Source organism: Rhineura floridana, chromosome 12 (genome assembly GCF_030035675.1).
Source record: "Rhineura floridana isolate rRhiFlo1 chromosome 12, rRhiFlo1.hap2, whole genome shotgun sequence".
Taxonomy (NCBI): Eukaryota; Metazoa; Chordata; class Lepidosauria; order Squamata; family Rhineuridae; genus Rhineura; species Rhineura floridana.
The window spans coordinates 28,797,064-28,816,145 of NC_084491.1; the positions used below are offsets into that span (position 1 = coordinate 28,797,064).

At 45.1% G+C, this 19,082-nt stretch overlaps 1 protein-coding gene across 1 annotated transcript in view; it reads left to right on the forward strand.

Moving 5' to 3' along the window:
* Window positions 1–3,693: 3,693 nt before the first annotated feature.
* DCPS (decapping enzyme, scavenger) overlaps window positions 3,694–19,082 on the forward strand; it is a 92,896-nt gene continuing 77,507 nt past the window's right edge. Inside the window, exons 1-2 of the mRNA XM_061593127.1 lie at window positions 3,694–3,956; window positions 12,844–13,012. Coding sequence (XP_061449111.1) covers window positions 3,795–3,956; window positions 12,844–13,012 — 331 coding nt within the window. The 5' untranslated portion in view covers window positions 3,694–3,794. The remainder of the gene's footprint in view (window positions 3,957–12,843; window positions 13,013–19,082) is intronic.

Consider the following 19,082-nt stretch of genomic DNA (forward strand, 5'->3'; position numbering starts at 1 on the left):
CAATTGTTATGAAAAAGCATGTTCTTAATTGCCTGCATTAGACTGGCAAAACAGAAAGGTTTTCAGCAGACACTTAAAAGTGAAAACAGAAGGCGCCTGATGAATCTCTGTCGGCAGAGCATCCCAGCAAACTGGGCTAACACTGAAGGCTTGATTTCGTGTCGATGTTAAATGAGCCTCGCCAACTCGGGAGAACCAGAGCCGCTTCTGCAGAAGATCTCAGTGATCATGTTGGGATATAAGGGTTCAGGCGGTCTCTAAAATACCCTGGACCTAAGTTGTTTAGAGCATTGTAAATTAATACAAGGACCTTGAACCTGACTATTATGAGGGAAAGAGAGGTCTTGACCCTATTTTCTCGTGTTGGAGGATATTTGCAGGAGACAGCTGGATGAAAGTGGGGAGCGTAATACTTTTATTGTGGCCTGATTCTCCCCTATATAATGTCCCCATTAGATTTAAACTGACTCCCCCCATCTTGTACCTGGTGCAATGAAACCTAGCTTGGTGGAGGGAGAATAACTTGGGAGAGACACTGTGGGAAATTTTATTTTTATTACATTTATATGCCACCTTTCCCCAAGGCGCTCAAGGTGAGAGTGCTTTTGCTTCTCTCCATTTTATTCTCATAACAACCCTGTGAGGTAGGTTAGGCTGAGAGGTAGTTACTGGCACAAGGTCACCCAGGGGGCTTCATGTCCGAGTGGGGATGTGCTTTCCTCAGGTCCTAGTCCAACGCTCTTAACCACTATACGGGCTGCAATTTAGCATTCTTTTCTGCCATCCCCTCAAACTCATTCAGTGCCCACATCTTTCCTGTTGTTTCTCCAAAAGTGTGGGGTTAAGTCCATACTTAAGCAAATATGTCTAGGGGTTTTGCCCCAGTACTGGGGAACAAGGATTCTATGTAGGCTTCTTACATTTGTGTGTATTTCCTTGACTGATTTAAATCCTGACTGAATTTTATTAGGTGGATAGACTTTAGGCTTGCGGGATTTTTTTTTTTTTAAGTTAGAACCCCCATATCCACCAGCTAGAGCCTGTTGCAAAAGAAACACACCTAGGATTGAAGAATTCTCAGCTCACAATTTGTTGAGCACCGGAACTGAATTGAGTTCACAGTCCTTCCGTACAAAAATACATTCCTGTGTCTTTTTTCCCCCTTCCCCTTTCATATCTTTCTTATATAATTTTGAAATGGGAAGTCATTTTCTTGTTGCTATTGTTGAGAGTCGGAAATCCTTACTGATATTCTTCAAAGCACCCAGATCAGTAGATGTCAATCAACCTTCTGCCTATTCCTGTACTAGGATATCGAGCTGAGTTTGGATTGACTTTTCTCTAAGTGAATATGAGCAGGCGGTTCAGTGGCTTTCACTGAGCTTTTGGATAAACTTGCACATTAACATAATCCTACTTAGCAACCATTATGAAACCATAGCAGTTTTGGTTCCTCACTGCTTCTCTGAGTCAAGGCCCCTGTGTGGCACACAGAATTGAGTAATATGGAAAGCGAAGGTAGAAACCTCATCTTTTGTCAAGCCAAATCAAAGTCTTTAAACGGTGAAACTTCGGTGTACGGTTCTAGAGGTTCTCCAGCAGGGCTTCTGCCCAATTAAAAAACCACCAAGGTATTGCTTCTAGAATTAAGCAACCCTGTTGGAATGTCATGTGACATTAGGCACCCATCTGTTCAGATCTGGTGTTATGGGGTTTCCCCCAGCTATTTAAGCATTTTCTCTCTCACACTTAAATCACCACAGGCCTAGTCAAGCCCTTGGAGCAAACGTATATGACAGAGAAAACCTGGCACACTACACCTCTGGAAGACTGCATGTTATACTCCCTCTGAAAGAGCAGGTCTGTAGTTGGGGTGCTCCTGGATACATCTTTGTCACTAGAGGCCAGGTGACCTCAGTGGTTAGGAGCATCTTTTACCAGCTTCAGCTTGTAAGACAGCTGCAGCTGTTTCTGGACTGGGATAGCCTGACCACTGTTGTCGACGCACTGGTAACCTCCAGGCTGGATTACTGTAATGCACTCTATGTGGGGCTGCCTTGAGGTTGGTCCAGAAGCTGCAGCTGGTGCAAAACGCAGCGGCGAGACTGCTCACTGAGGCAGGGTATTGCCAGCATGTCACCCTGCTGCTGAAAGAATTACACTGGCTGCCCATTTGCTACCAGGCCAAGTTCAAGGTTCTAGTTTTGGTGTACAAAACCCTATACAACTTGGGACCACGATACCTGAAAGACTGCCTTACCCCTTATATGCCCAGTCGATCTGCACTCTGCAGGTGAGGGCCTCCTGCAGATACCATCTTATCAGGTCTGTTCTGCAGAACATAGGAAACAGATCTTTAGTGTGGCGGCACCTACCCTGTGGAATTCCCTCCCCTTAAATATTAGACAGCCACCATCCCTGTTATCCTTTTGGTGCCTATTTAAGACCTTCCTCTTTCAACAAACCTTTTAAGTTGAGACCTTATCCCAGTCTGCGTCTGTGTTGGAATTGCTTTTAATATGTTTTTAAACCTTTTTTTTAAAAAAACTGTTTTTTAACCTTTTTTATTTTTTTAATATGTCTTCAAAGCTTTTAAAAAAATGTTTTTAAAGATATTTAGTTTTAGTGTGTTTTAAAGTCTGTTTTTATGATGTTTTAAAGTGTTTTTAGTGCTTTTGTTTGCTGCCCTGGGCTCTGCTGGGAGGAAGGGCGGGATATAAATGAAGTAATAAATAAATAAATAATAAATACTGAACACAGGCACAAGCTGCTTCTACGCGTGTGCAAATTTTTGTGCAAAAGGGTGCCCTCCTGTTGATTTGTACAGCTCAACGATGGTGTAACTGTAACCAAACCTTAAACTTGCTGAATGTTACATGTGAATGACAGTTACAGCTCAGCTAATGTGTACACAGATGTACAATTCTTACAGTAGTTTAACAATCGGTATCTAGTCTTCCCAGGGAATTTTAGCCTCTCGGCACCTTTCACAAACTACATTTCCCAGGATCCTTTGGGAGAATCCACCATGGTTTAAAGTGGTATAATATTGCTTTCAGTGTGTAGGGGAGATTATTTGCACTTTTGGCATTATGTTGAACTAGTTGTTGCTCTGCCTGCCTTCCATTGGCAGATAGGACGTTCACCATGGTGCTTGGGGGATAAAGTGTTCTTCCCACCCTCTCCTTACCGATACCGATTCATGGCCAATGACAGCCTTACAGAAGACAGTTGCTCTCAGCTTAATACAGTAACTAGTCGGTCAGACTGTGTACAACTCTAAAAGCTGATATGTAGGCCACACCCACAACATATTTGCTATTCATTTATTCCGGGGTAGTATAAAAAAGTATGAAAACAATATTTTTTTGAAAAAATGCTTTTTATATATATGCAATTGCTTTGTTATTATATTATAAATCGCTTTGGGATGCCTTATGGGAAGCAATTAATAAATGAAAATGATTATTATTAATTACAATTTAAGAAGATTCTGAGATTTCTCAATTGTTTTTATGGGTAGCTTTTCTCTTCTTCCTGGCTCAGAAGTTTTTAAAAACGTGCTTAAAGGAGCCCGGAAGTTTTAAGTCCAAACCACTGAATTTTACTGTATCTCTAAAATTTCCTACATCTATAACTCTTCCGCATGCGTACATTGCCTCGGAAAGCCCCCGTTTCCCGGTAGTAAAGATCCTCCGCCAGCAGAGGGAGCTTCCTGCCCAGACGCTCCATTAGTGAGTGAAGCGCGGGAAGCTCTGGAGACCACGACGCATGCGCAAGACCCCCTAATAGAGATGGCGGAGTCCCCCAGCGCCAAGAGAAAGCGTGATGAGAACGGAGCCGCCGAGTCCCAAGACAAAGCGGACGCGGCTAGCAGTTTTCCTTTGGCTGAATTCTCCGTCTGTAAAGTGCTTAGGGAGTCTGCGCGGGACAAGACTATCTTCCTTCACGGGCAGGTAGTATCATTTGCTGCGGGAATTATTAGGAGCCGGTGAAGGCCAATCAAAATCTAGGGGGAGGCGTAACGGCTCCATTTTGCCCCGCCTCTTTTGGAAGATCCTAACCTTCACTGGGGAAGGGGGTGGGAGGAGAGGATTGTACCAAGGGAGAAGGGGGGGCAAGGATTATAATTATTTCTTTCATTTATACCCCGCCTTTCTTTCATCATAGAAACCCAAGGCGGCATACATGTGGTTCCCAGGTTGTCTCCCATCCAGGCTCTACCCAGACCCAGCCCTTAGCTCCAGCAAGGTGGTGGCATTATATGCTTTCAGACCTGGGACGAATTATATTACCTTTTCTGAAAGGATGCCATGCCTCTGCTTGAAATCTATATCCTGGCATAAAATAAGTAATTTTTTGTAAGCTAACGAAGTTGGTTTTGTACGTGTGCAAGCTGCTTGTTCACACAGGACTCTTCATTCATAAAGGTTATAATTGCCCAGTGTGGATTGTGACATTACTTACACATACGCAAATACAATTTTTAAAGTGCAGTCACCACACCACAGTGGATGTGGAGTGCATATTGGTATTAAATGTTGTTTGGTATGTGTGGGCTTTTAAAAATATGTAATTGCATAGTATTATAATTGTGAAGTGCTCTGGGCTATATTTGTATGAAGGCTGGTTTACAGATACCTCGAATAATAAATAAATGCGTTCAGGATACCGGTACAAATGTGAACCATGTGAAATGTAGATTACAGCGGGCACTGCCAACCTTTTGGTGCCCATGGGGGACACATTTCCAATAGGAGAAAATGGCATGGGTACCATGCACAAATTGCAGACATGTGCACCCTCTGTAATCCAACCCACATGTATGCTCAGTCAGTCTCCCCCCCCCCACCTCTGCTGCAGCAGTTATTCTGGGGGGGGGGGCGCGAGGTTTTGCTTTTTTTAAAAAAAGCAACTATTTTTTGGTGGAGTGATACCCCTGTAAACTGAAGAGGCAAGAGTTAATCAACCCTTCCTAGTTGCAATCTCTAAGAAGATCACACACACCCCTCCAAATAGCCTTAAAGCAGGCTTTTAAAAGTCTAATTTCAGTACAGGAGGAGGAATGATTTTGCAGGGGCGGGGGGATTACAGCCAGGAAGGGAAAGGAACTGGGTTTCCTTCCCTGTTGTGGCCCCCCAAATTGCTACAATACAAGGCTTCTTTCAAGCCTAAATTTGACAGGGGACAGGACCTTGTGGGCACCAGGGAAGGCCTTAGTGAGCGTGTGTGTACCTACGGACTTCACTTTAGCGGCTTATAGACTAGACTAGAGAATAGCCATATTCAAGCATTTCCCAGACAGGTGATTCCAATTGTATTGGGGGGGCTCCGTAGCCCCACCTCTCTTGTCACATCGCCAAGTCGCCAACTTCATTGCCCTCCATGCTTTAGGGGCTAGATTTCTGCAGCGGGAAGTTTTTCTACATGTGTTCTAAATCTTGGGGTGAGAGAGCATGGAGAGCAACGAAGCCAGTAATGATGTTGCAACAGAGAGAGCGCGGCCAGGGAGCATGCCCCTCATCTCTGTTCTCATGTGACTGGAATCTCCTGTCGAGGAATGCCTAAGTAGGGCATACGAGTTACGTGAATGACAGTTCAGTTAGGGATCCATTGCTTTCATAGTTCAGAGCTTTCTGAACTACGGGTTGTTATTTTTTACTCATCAGTTTTTTAAGTGTGGGGGTGGGTGGGTGCCTGTTCAGCTGCCATGTGTTCTGTGTCAGCTGGCCGCTGGAGAACTTTTGGTATTAGGGATGCAAAAACAAACACGATGGTTTTCACCTCCCCAGCAGCTGTGTTCAGACTTTGTACCTCCATAGAACCCTTTCCACATCAGTTATCTGTTGAGGAGCCTTTTCATGTGGTGGTTGAGCACTGTTCTTCAACCTTGGGTCCCCAGATTCTGTCGGACTCCAGTTCTCATCACCCCCAGCCAGCTTAGCCAATGGCCAAGGAGGATAGGCATTGTAGTCCAGCAGCATCTGGGACCCCAAGGTTGGAGAACAATGTAATAGAGGATGGATCCACGGGTGTGCTGTGCTGGTTAGCCCTGTTTTGGTCTTTGCCATTGCCTTGCTTGAACTTGCAGCATAACCCAGAATGCCCTCAACACTCTCTGGGGGCTGTGCATTGAGGGAAACATCAGCAGTGGTAGGGAAAACTTCTGTTGTGGATCAGTAGCAGACAACGTAGTGGGGCTGCGCCCCTCCCCTGACCTCCCTCTGGCTGAGTCGCTGTTGCACACCAGGACGGAGGGGAGACCATTAATCAGGCGCTCTTGCCAGTGCGTTTGTGCCATGCTGACCTCACTGCTGTCTCTCCCTATCTCCTTCCCGGGATCCTGCAGCAACTCTCCCAGAAGGAAGTCAGGTGAGCGGCGCAGCACCATTCCACTGCCACTACTGCTGTGAGCGATCCTTTCACCAAGGACCCCTGAATAAACTTCTAAGGAACCTTGGGGTTATAATCACATTATAACAGAAGACAGAGGGAATGTGGAAGGCTGCTTTTACCAAGTCAGATCCTTTGTCCACATAGGCAGGTGTTGTTTGCCCTCACTGGTAGGATCTCGGGTCTTTCTCATAGTCTGCTGGAGATGTTAAGGGACTGAACCTTTGTCATGCAAAGCCATGTACTTTAAAGGTATGGAGTAGATGTGATTTATTCAGCTGTTGGCAGGGCTGCTGCTTACAAATCTGTTGCTAGTATGTAAGAACTCGAAAGTATTCCACTGCCACCTCTTTGCTACTTCATAAAGAAAACTATTTTTCAATAAAACTTTAGTTGGAAAGCCTATGGAACTCTGAGGCCCCATATACATTGATCAGTATAATATACTAGCACTAGTATAATTGAGTCCCACTGGTTTTGCGTGGTCATATAGCAACACCACTTATGGTTATTGCCGTCATGGGTAATAAGTTATAACTGGAATTGGTAGAATTATTGCTGTTATAATAATATTAAATCTTGTTTTATTGTGGGTACTTATCTCTGTACTAACGAGGGGGTGACGACGGAAGGGAATCCTCATCTGGTTTGGTCAGGGCAGAGATGCAGCATTTTGATCTTTGCTCCTTAGATTTTCACTGATCCCCAAGCCCATTTGCGAGGGCTGGGGAACAGATCTTGCAATTTCCACCAGTTTGGTTCTAGTCCTGCCCTCTGGAGCAACATCCTTCTGTGTAACAGCCCTTCAGATATTTGAAGGCTGTTGCCATGTCTTCTCTTGATCTTCTATTCCCCAAAACTAAATATGCCCAGCTCTTTCAGCCCTTCCTCATAGGGTTTGGCTTCCATACCCCTCACCATCTAGGGTCATCTGAAGACTGCCCACCTTAAAAACGTCATAGATGCATTCTGAGTAGGTATTAGCATCAGCAGTCTCCCAAAGGTGACGCAGGGGAAGGCCACCCACAAAGGCACTGGCTAATCTGATTTTTTTTTTTTGGAGGGGAAGAATGATCTTGTGACCCCCCCTAATGCAGTCAGGAAGCCCCACCCATTTATTTATTTATTTATTTATTTATTTATTATATTTCTATACCGCCCAATAGCCGAAGCTCTCTGGGCGGTTTACAGCATAAAAACATCCAGTATACAATTAAAAACATATATCAAACACATTGAAACAATATAACAAAATAACTAAACATAGTTAAACACATGGACAATGACAGACACAATCCTAAAATGTTAAGTATAAAAACGTATTAAATCAGTTAAAATATTAAGCTGTTTAAGATGTTAATGTTAAAATTACTAAAATTAAGATTGTGAGTGATAGATGTAGGTGTTAAAAGTAGATATTAAAATGTTAAAATGCCTGGGAGAACAAGAAGGTTTTTACCTGGCGCCGAAAGGATAACAATGTTGGCGCCAGGCATACCTCATCAGGGAGAGAATTCCATAATTCGGGGGCCACCACAGAGAAAGCCCATTTCCTTGTTGTCACCTTCCGGGCTTCTCTCTGGGTGGGTCCCCGAAGGAGAGCCTTTGATGTTGAACGTAGTGTACGGGTAGGTTCATATTGTTCATATGTGTTGTGATGGTTCTGTTCTTTAGAGAATGGGTCACCAATGCGGCCCTCGTTGGGACACATGTGCCTCCAGAGCCTCCCCAGCACCTGCAAGGCTCCGTCTCTACTGAAATTAGGTTTGAAGGATGTCTTCTTTAGCCAACTTAAGGCTCTCCCCCCAATCCTAATTGTGGTGCAGGGACAATTACAGCTAGGGAGGGGAAAGGTGTAGCATACATGTGGTGCTCACAACAGTTCCTCCAATTCCCAAGTTTGACTTGGTTGGTTCGTTTATATCAGTTGTCGTATCAGTTATCTTTCAGTGAAGGTATTGCATGTGATCAGGAACATGTTGGTGAAACAGGGAATTCTATTGAAAAAGAATGTTAAAGGGCAGTGATGTTTACAAATTAAAATTCACTACTAACAACCAGGTGTTAGTAAACCATTGAATCACCATCCCATAGAACCCTAACTGAGAGCACCTCTCTGCGTGCCTCATTCAAGCATCTTTCCCCTGCCTGCAGCAGTTGTTGAGATTCAGGAATTGGATGAGGTGCAGCAACTGTCCAGGTGTTGGCAGCCAGCAATAAATGAGAGGCGTGCAGGGCAATCTTATTATACTGTGCAGTGAGGGAAGGGAGTATGTGCAGTAGGGGACAGAGGGTGCCATTGTTCCACTGAACAAAAGCGCTAGATACCCATCTCCGGGCTTAGATTATTTTTCTTATTAGCATATCTATTGCTTTTAGCCCGGAGATCAGTTTTTCATGTTTAGTGTTTAAAGTGGAATTGAATTGCAAACTAGCAGTTAACTGAAATGCTGTAAATAAGATGGATGGACTTGTCATTTAGGGGCCATAAAAATGGGAAATTTGCAAGTACTCTTTTAATTCACCATTTACAGCTGTACAGTGTTTGGGAGGCAGGTTCTCTTGTGCGTGGGGAACACAGTTGGGTTAGTTCTTTTATTGTCCTCTGTAAATCCTCTTCTGAGATTGCCAAGGCACATGATGAAGTGTCAGAAAATTGCAAGGCATCTCTATAATTTCAAAGTTGCATGTAAATTCTAGACGAATCGCTTTTCAAAAGGACTTGAAAATGGATTACATCGTCTAGGTCAAATATGGGGTGGGGGGGAGAGGTAAAACTTTTCAAGACATGGAGGTTCAATAGACCAGAGTTAGAAGGCACCAGCAGCAGCAGATAATGTGTTCGTGTTGGAACACCCAAGGTCAGATTTAATAGATACAAGTGGGACTGGCAACAAAGCGTTGCAGTATATCCCTGCCCCTGCCAAGGCAGGAAAGAGAATTTGGAACTTTGTGGCACACATCTGGCCACCCTAATCAGCCCCCCTTCCTGGAGGTTTACAATAGGGAGGAGATGAGGAGCCTGCGGCCCTCCAGATGTTGTTGGACTCCAACTCCCATCATGCCTGACCACCTGCCTTGCTGGCTGGTGCTGATGGGAGTTGGAGTGCAACGCCTGGAGAGCTGCAGGATTCCCACCCCTTCCCTACAGGATTCTTGTAAAGATTTCAATAAGTCAGATAATGGTCTAATCAAATCCTGGCTAAATAAGTTATGCCCCAGGTTGCCTGCAGCCCTTTTGCTTCCCCTGTCTCCACCTTTCTTGGCTTTCCAAATCTTGGCTTGTTTGGAAGCTGCTAGCCATAGTTCCCAGCTCACATGTAACGGAAAGCTGTGGTGAAACATGACTCCCTGATTTGTGTTCCTGGTCACATCCACACCATACATTTAAAGCACATGGCTTTCCCCAAGAATCCTGGGAACTGTAGTTTGTTAAGGGTGCTGGGAATTGTAGCTCTGTGAGGGGTAAGCTGAAGTTCTCAGGATTCTTTGAGGGAAGCTGTGTGCTTTAATTTATGGTGGGGATGTGACCACACAAAAAAGGGTAGAGCAAAGCAAAGGGGCTGTGTCCAGGTATGCAAAACATGTGCTTATTAAGCCAGGATTTGATTGTCCAAACCTGACCAATGTATGTGAACTGCTCTGAATGCTGAAAGCACTATCAATGGTTTTATTGTTATTGTTATTATTGTATTATTATTATTATTAATTATGGTTAGGGCTGTGTATAAAGAGCTCTTTAAAACAAAAAGTTAAACTTCTGCATCGAGAAAAAACTAAATTCTTTGACCTTGATGAACTATTCATCTAAAACCAACTTGCGGTTTTAAAATAGCAACTAAAAAGATGAAAAGAACTAAGTCATCTTGCATTTCACAGAAGCTGCTTTGCCTGCTCACCTGTGACAAGTAAAAATGACCTCCAGGCAAGGAAACGTTGGTAAAGGAGTGATAGGGATGGTTCCTTTTCCCTTTTGAATTGTTGCATGCCACATGTATCTTCTGTGGATTTGCAAGGGTGAGCTAATTTGCCTATTTTTACATATCTAATTTCACTCATTCTAGGGAAGCAGCTCTTTGGGACACTTGAGCTCCACACCACCACTCTTGGTGTGCATAAACTGTGATGCGACCTCTTTCTAGTTTCTGAGATTTCTCCAGCCCTCAGAGGAAGGCAGGAAGGAACAGGCAGCAGACCACCCAACAGCCAGAAATTGGAAAAGCAAGATAGGATGAAAGATGATGCAGACAACCACAATGACCTAAAAGCGGGGGGGGGGATATGCTACTCCAGAACAAACGCTGTGCGTCACCTGGTGGAGAGGAGGAAAATATCCCTCAGTAAATTATATTTTATTGTTACATGAACCATTTGGGAGGTCCTTTTGAACTCAAAGGTCAGATAACAATCAAATAAGAAAATAAAGCAGAGATTTTCAGGATGCCAAATTTTGCACCCCTTATAATGGTGTCCTGCGCATCTGTTGCCCATAAGCATATTTCCTTTTTATCCTGGGACTTGCTCCAGGAGATCAGGCCACGTAAAAGAGATGTTCTCCCCTATGTAATCGGCAGTCATTCCCATTAACTCACTCTCCCCCACACACACACTTCTGATGTAAAGCAATCAAACTATTTCTTTCTCATCCCCATCTGCTAACTGGCAACAGCCCACATGTAGGCTGAGTGTGTAGCCACAGGTTTGTAGCCATTGTGTCCGTATGAAGCAAGAGTGTCTTGCAGTGCGGAAGCAATTTGCTCATGGAAAGTTGGTGGGGCTGGGCATATCCCCGCAGACTGCAATTTTGCCTGGCCGGAGGTGAACAAATGGCATTTTTCAGTTTCCTGGGCCTTGCCGTACTCCATGCGTTGGCTTCATCTTGTGACAGCAGAACTTCCTCTAGGAATAAGTCCTGCTTTTGCTTTGGACCTTTCCTAATGATACTGGAAGTGGCACGCTCTGGACCAGATGGGGTGACAATTGCCAAGTGAGATGGCTTCAAAAAATGATTACACAGATTCACAGAAAATTGAGCTATTTGATTCGACATTTGAGAGCCAGTGGTTAGACTAAGACCAGGGAGGCCTAGCTTCACATCCCCACTCAGCTATGAAGTTCTTTGGGTGACCTCTCTTAGCTTAAACTACCTTATAGTGTTGTTATGAGGATAAAAAGAAGGAACCGCACCCACCTGCCTCAGCACCTTGGAGAAAGGCTGGAATAGAAAATTGAATGAATGGTAGCCAAACAGAACTGTCATGTCAGAGACCATGTCTTACTGAATGCCAGTTACTGGGGGGAAACGGGGAATAGCCTTGACAGTTGTGCCTTGAGCTTCCAAATCCATCTGGCTAATGATAGTTGGAAACAGAGTGGTACCCAAAATCAGACGCGAGGAACCCATGGCCCTCCAGACATTGCTGGAATACAACTCCCATCAACCCAGACCATTGACTATGCTAGCTGGGGCTGATGGGAATTGGAGTCCAACAGCATCTGGAGGACCACAAGTTCCCTCACTGCCCTAGGTAGCCCTTGGAATATTGGTAAAATTTGCAGAGTTTAGCTAAGTGTAGCTTGTTCAGTGTTCCATGCGGTGTGAGTGTGCACGGTTTACCTGAGAGAAAGCAAGCTTTTACCTTTTTTTGAATCACTTTTAGACGTAGTAAAATAAGAAAATGCTACTTTATTGATAGAAATACATGACTTGATAGAAAAGGCTCTAGTCCCAGCAAACTAAGTTGGAAATGCAATGGCTAGGCTTGGTCATTGCCCTTATGCTTCAGACGAGAGGGACCCTTGGCTGGTCTGAGAAGGAGGAGGAAGGAGAATCTGGAACAGAGGTCAGCTCCCTGAGAGCAGGGGTGTAGTTTTCTAAGGTCTCGGGGGGTCTTAGGCCCCTTATTTTGTTTTGGAGCAGGGTCTCAGCAGGGCCCCTATGTCTCAAGCATTCTACAAGCCAATTAGCATGAATGGGGAGTGTTTAGTCACTGAGAAGAGCCTTCTAATGTGCTTCCTTGCCTTTTCCTGCTGATTAGAGCCAATCAGAATGAAAGAAGGTGATTCAGCCACTGAGAAGACTCTTCTCAGTAGATAACCCTCTTTCATGCTTATTGGCTCCTAGGGATGTCTGTTGTTGTGGGAAAGTGCATTAATAAGGATCTCATTCTCAACCCCACAGCAAAAAAGGGGGGAGGGGGTGTGGCTGTGACTAACATGAAGGGATCCTGCACTTCTGAATTTGCCACTACACTGCTGCCTGAGAGTATCAGTTTACAATGGAAGGAAGACAGGTGGAGGAGCACAGATAAGGAACTCCAGCCTAGACATCTGGAGGGCCATCTCTATCTCCCCTTAGGAGTGCAAAGAGAACCAAATAGGCATTGTTCTTGCCACACTTCCAGCAGGCTCGAGCCAGCAAAGCAACACTTAACATTCTTATTTCTCTAGGTGAATGGCGCTTCTGGGGATGGCACAGATGCTGTGGTGATTCTGGAGAAGACGCCCTTCCAGGAGGAAAACGTCGCGGAACTCCTACAGAAATATACCAAGCTCCAGCTCCAGATGTCCAATGACATCTACAGCACTTACTGCCTATACCTTCCTCCTGAGCTGAATGGTAAGCTGCTGGCAAGGGAAGCTTGACTTCCAAACATCAGCCAGTTTATGCAGGCTGAGTCAGGCCTGTTGGATTACAGTGAGACTTTTCCAAGTCTTAATCCAAGTACCGTGTGTGTTTCAGATGCTCCCCATCTCCATTAATGGTTTACCTGGGATAGGGTTAGGTTCCTCTTCTGTTACCCTGAATTTACCTGATGGTTTTCTTACCCTGAAAGTTAAAACTCTTCTCTGGGGCTGGTTCCAGGTTTGAGTGCAAGCTGCTGTCAGTGCCTTTCCCTCCTGAGTCAGTGGTTTCCACCTTGAACCCTGAGCGTAACCGGTTGCAGGCAGCTACATATCACCACTTAAAATTTCCCACAATGCCCCTCAGTGTCCAACATAACACCGATCCACTGCATAATGGGAAATTTAAATGACAGCTCACAGGCATAGCCATCCAGGGCAGCCATTACCATGAGTGGGCCCTCTTGGAGTATTGGGGCCCTGGCAGGTATGCAAAGGTACTTGCCCTTTCTGCAGTGAAATATGAAAACGCTTCATGTTCTAATATCCTCTGGTAGAAGCCAAGATATTGGAGCATGTTACTGGTGTAGTGTAGTGGCCAGGTGTGAGTTAGTTGTTCCCTGGTTCAAATTTGTCCTGAGCAGAGCTTGGAAAAGTTACTTTTTTGAACTGCAACTCCCATCAGCCCAATCCAGTGACCATGTTGGCTGTGGCTGATGGGAGTTGTAGTTCAAAAAAGTAACTTTTCCAAGCTCTGGTCCAGAGTCATGAACTTCCTAGACAGGTAGCCTCCGGCAAGCCACTGTCTCTCAAGTGCAGTGCACAACTTCACAGGGGTGTTTATTGCTTTTTACTGTACGTGCCTTTTTGAAAATAGTTGTAAGCCACCTTGAAGGCAGTTCACTGTCAAAACGTAGAGTAAGAATGGAAAGTGAGACTGTTTCAGTAACGATATTGACTCACCCTGGCTTCACCCTGTGTCCTTTGGTCACAAAGAAGCAGAGCCTGAGGGTTGAAAGCTGTGAAACATAGAAATCTGCCTTACACAGAATCAGATCCTTGGTCCATCTAGCTCATTATTGTCTTCACTGACTGGAAGTAGCTCTCCATGCCTGAAGGTGCTGGAACTCAAGCCTGGGACCTTTTGCGCGCAAAGCGTGTGCTCTTTCCATGGGGGAAACATTCAGCAACACACCCTATGTTTTCAACAGATAGAGTCCTAGCAGCTGGTTACGGTGCATGCTTTCCCCAAACATTTCAGTCATTTCTTGGACATGGACTCATCCAGAGTGGAGCTTCCTGTGCTTAAAGGTGACACGCAGGAAGGCATCAAGTCAGCTGGCAATGAAACACGGGTGTTTTATCATGATTAAATCTGTTTTTAACATTTGGGATTTGGGGATATCCCACAAGCTGCAGTTTTAGTAATTTTGACATGGCTCGTTTGACATGGCTCGTTTGGGGCAAAGCAATTGCTTTAGTCTAATTTCACTTATAATTCTGTTTGTTAGCAATTGTTAGTCCAAGCAGAAATCGGAAGTCAAATAGCCTAGCCCTGGTTCTGATAAAGTTGTCAACCTCTGTTCTACTGAGTGTTTGTGGAATTAGTACAACAGGCAAACCTTTTTTGTGCTGTTTAGAATAAGTCTGTGCGCAGGCAGATGGCAACTCTTGCACTGGCCCATAGCATAGACAGGCATCCTGCGAGCAATTGTGAGCCCTTTCTTCCTTTTGGTGACTGCTAACAAGATGCTGTTATTTCCACAAGGTGGCATCCTTGGACTAGAATCCATTCTAAGTGCCACCTCTTACTGAATTGGATGAAGGACAACCTGTTGCTATTTTGGGTTTTTTCCCCCCTTGCTATTCTGTTTCTGTCACATTTAGTTATTTGTTAGATTGATACGACAACACCCAATAACACAAGTTCTCTAGGCAGCTTGGTGTAAAAGTCAGACAATTACATGCGAAATGGTAAAATCTAAACGCAGCAGCTGCGGATAAAGCAACTGTGCAAACTGCCTACAAGGCCTCCATATACTTACTACAGTCAACTAACAGTGTTCCTAAGAATGCTTACTTACGAGCAAACCCCATTGAATGTGGTAGTCACTTCAGAACAGACAGGTGGGGAGTTGGGGTGTAACAGCCCAGTCCAAGGATCCCCAGCACAAGAGTCAATGCACATTTTTAATCTGAAAAGGCATTGTTTCCAAGGTATATAATGCTAATGGTTGGTTCATGGATGTACTATGCCCTATGATATTAAGTTGTCTATGGAGAGGGTCTCAAATGTATTTCCTACGCATAAATCCAGTTTGATCCAGGTCCACATAGTCTGAAACTATGGAATTCAGCCTGTCCACAAGAATGCAGGTAAATAATTTCTGATATTGGTTTAGGAAGGAAATGGGCCTGTACGATAATACCTGGGTCTTTACTAGGTCTCAAGATGACCCCTGTTCTAGATTCAAGCCAGGCTGAAGCCAAAGTTTATGTTAACAAAGTGTGGCTACTTGATAAAAGGCCTTTCTGGTTGCTATGCTCCAGTTAACGGGATACAGTGAGGTAGGGACACAGGATCTAGCTTGTGGGCCGTATCCCTCTGTCCCCCACCCTCTGCAGGGCAACTTTGACAGGTGGGCTGATTGGTAGTGGGAGTGCATCGTCCAAAGGACTTGCTCTGTGAGCATGAAGCAGTCTGCATTGACACTGCTTGCTAAAACAGAGCCTTTTCCCTCTGCAGGCTGAAAGGGGAAAGTGTGACTGTCCAAGCTGCCAAGCCCTCCTAGACATTTGAAGCACAATACTGATTTCCTTTCCACGGAATTTATGAGTTACAAGTTTGAACGGCATTCCCCCCCCCCCACTTTTTCCACCTTCCCTCTTGTTTGCCAGCATCCCTCAGAGGCATGTCTGAAACACTTACTTACTTTATTGTCTAGTTAATGTTCCTTTCAAGGTTTGTCTCTGTGATGTTCTTGCTTGTAGGGTAAATATGGTAAGTGCTGTTTATATAGAAGACATATGGTAAGTGGAGTGAAAGAGGAGGGGGGAGTACATGAGCAGTAGAATGCTGGATGATTGGCTGAGCGTTTGAATGGCTGGGAGTATAAATGGAAGAATGACAGTTGAATCGAGGTGGATGTTAGTAGGGTGGAGAAGAAGGTGTTTGGTGGTGGATGTTAGTAGGGTGGAGAAGAAGGTGTTTGGTGGTGGATGTTGGGAGTGTGGAGAAAGAGGTGTTTGAGGGTGGAGGTCAGGAGTGTGGAGAAAGGGAGTTGGAGTTCTGATTAATAATAAGTCAAGTACAAAACAGGAACAGATGAAACCATACACTTGTGAAACATTCTAAAACTAATCTTGTTATTTCTGATATTTAATAAATACTTATTTGGTTTACCAAAGGCCTGATCCTTGGCTGGGGGATATACAGACCAGAAGGGAGGGCAAGGTAATTACCAAGGCTGAACAGAAACAGTATCTAATGGTGGCAGCGGTGAAGGGAGGAATAATAACAATTCAAGTATCCAGAGCAACCCAGAGTTGTATGCGTTATTTATAAAGATACAAGGGGGTTGGGAACAGCATAAGCACGCAGTCACAAAAGTAACCAGCTAGAGAGAGACTCAGGCAAAGTCTCTGGGAGTATTGGTTATAGGACGTGACTGGTGGTGCTGCCTAGCAGGGGGATCTAGTGAGATCTGTGCTAGAGCGGAGTGAGAAACCATATAAAGGCTGGTCCGGACTGGTGGTATCCCTGGTGAAAGGCAGTAGCCACAAGCAGGTGGGAACCTGACAGGGAGAACCAGGGAAGGACGTCACAGTCTTCTCTGAGCTTACATAACCTAATGTGTATAATGAAGCCATTATAACACTGCAAAGCACTGCTTTATTTTTTAATAGCTTTAGTGGGTGAGCTGTTGTTATTGTTTGGGTTGCCTGTAACGTGCGTCATTGGTAGTGTTGCTGTTACTAGACTAAGCTTGTTCTGCAAACTGGAAGACAGTGATTGAGCTCTCTGCCTTTGTGCTTTAAAGGGAATGTAATTTCGTCTTCCTTTAGGTTAGAACTGGCTTCCAGCCCTCTCTGTTTCTCTCTGTGTATGAGAGGCAGAGAGCGAGCGAGCACCAGTAAGATCCTATGAGTACAAGTTTTGAGACCTGGGCTCAAGGCCCTGCTCTCCACATGGTTTAGAACTCTGCTCCCAAGTTGGAGAACAGGCTTCAAGGCCCTTCTCTGTGATGCACGGCCTGGGAGAGGGCAGCTAGTGTCTCTCAGCAATGGTGGCGCTCAAAACTCCTCCCCATTTTCCAGGTACCGCCCACCACCCAAGACCCTCCCACTTGACCCATCCCGCTGCCTCTCATCTGCAGTCTTCTTGATCCGTAAATAAAGGATGAGTGGGGAAAATGTTTGCGTTGTGGCACAGTTCTGCTCTCCCCAACCTGTCCCTTTAAGGTTGCTCAGCCTTTCCAGTCCTCCATCATCTGTAAATGGAGGAGTCCCTGTCCAAATGCTGAGGAAAGGCTGCTCTTCCCCACCTTGATGGCCCACCTTAATTATCTCAGCCCTTGGGCCTCCTCCTGGTTATATGACCGCCTTATGATCGGCTGGAAGATACCAGCTGACAGTCAAGACCCACCTGGGTCAAAACTGATAAAAGTGGGCCATTCCCATTCCACCCTTTGTCCCTCAAAGTCCCCATCTAATCTGACCAGTCTCGCCGCAACCAAAGCCTGATTGTACGTAGCTGCACTAGGATAGGTAGGTTTAGACTGTATTTTCTTGAAGCAATGTTCTGCCTCCTCCATTTGTCCTCTTATTTCTGTTTAACTCTTAATAAACGTCATAGAATAGGCTTTTAGGGGTCTTGTGTGCATTTCTTCCAGACTCAAAGGGAATTTTCCTCTCACGTACCTAGACCATTTTGGTGTCATGCTGCATGTTGCACATAAGTTTGCATCTGATAGAGAAAAGCAAGCTGTGCTAGGCTCAGGGAAGAGCCAAGTAGGCTGTGTGTTCTCTCTGTCTCCTCTCCTAAATATCTGCCTTCGTTCCCCAGAAATCACTCCTGTCTGGGGGTAAAGGGTGCTAAGGGGGTGCAGTGATAGCCTGCTTGTTAGCTTCTGGCACAGCTGGCCAACCCAGACTGGCAGTTGTGGAAGGAAGGGAACAAAATGTCTCCTCGCCACCTTTCATTACAAGTACAAATATTGGAACTTCTGACAAAAGCAGCCATAAGAAAGAATCCCGAGTTGTTCCTAAGTGACTCAACAGAGAGCAGTACCAAGCTGTCGACAAAGTTTCAGTCATAGATTTGGCCTAATTTTCAATCCAAAGTCTATGAACAGTTTAGAATTTCAGATGTGTAATAATGCCTAATCTGTGGTCCCCTTGACGCATGCACACCCTTCAGTCGCATGTGTGTCCATGCACATGCACACGCAATGGCACGGACGCGCTTCTATACGGTGTGAATCCCACAGGTCTGGGGAGCGTGTCAGTATTGCAATCAAATGGATGAGTTCTTTTGTGTGGCTGTTTCCCACTCCAGCGATGTCCTGCCAATCAGGTAAGAGAGACCCACATGATGGGCTCCACTAACACAACTGTGACAGTTACTCTCCCTTCCCAGCGCCGTGGCATCGCTCCACAGGAAAGTAATCTTGACAGCTTTTGTTCAAGTTAGGAACCGCTCGTCCACTCTTCTAGGGCAAGTGAAGTTATTTTATGATTAAGTGGCTTGTCAGGCTGCGGAAGCTATCCCGTAACTCCCAAAATAAATATGAGCCACTGAGCTGGTAACATTTGTGTATGTGCGTGGGGCGGGCGGGGGGGCTTATCTCGAAGGCTGCTCTCCCAGCATTTCCCTTTATCCAAATATTTGATTATCCAAACGTTTTCATTTTCTCCAGGCTGTTTTAAACAGAGGATATTGTTTTGCATATCGAGTCATGTCTGCATGGATTATTGCCTGCACAGCGGTGGAGTAGGGACGAGACAGCCACCCACCGCAACGCCAGCGTCTGATCAGCAAGCTGTAGTTTGTGAATTAGTTGTGA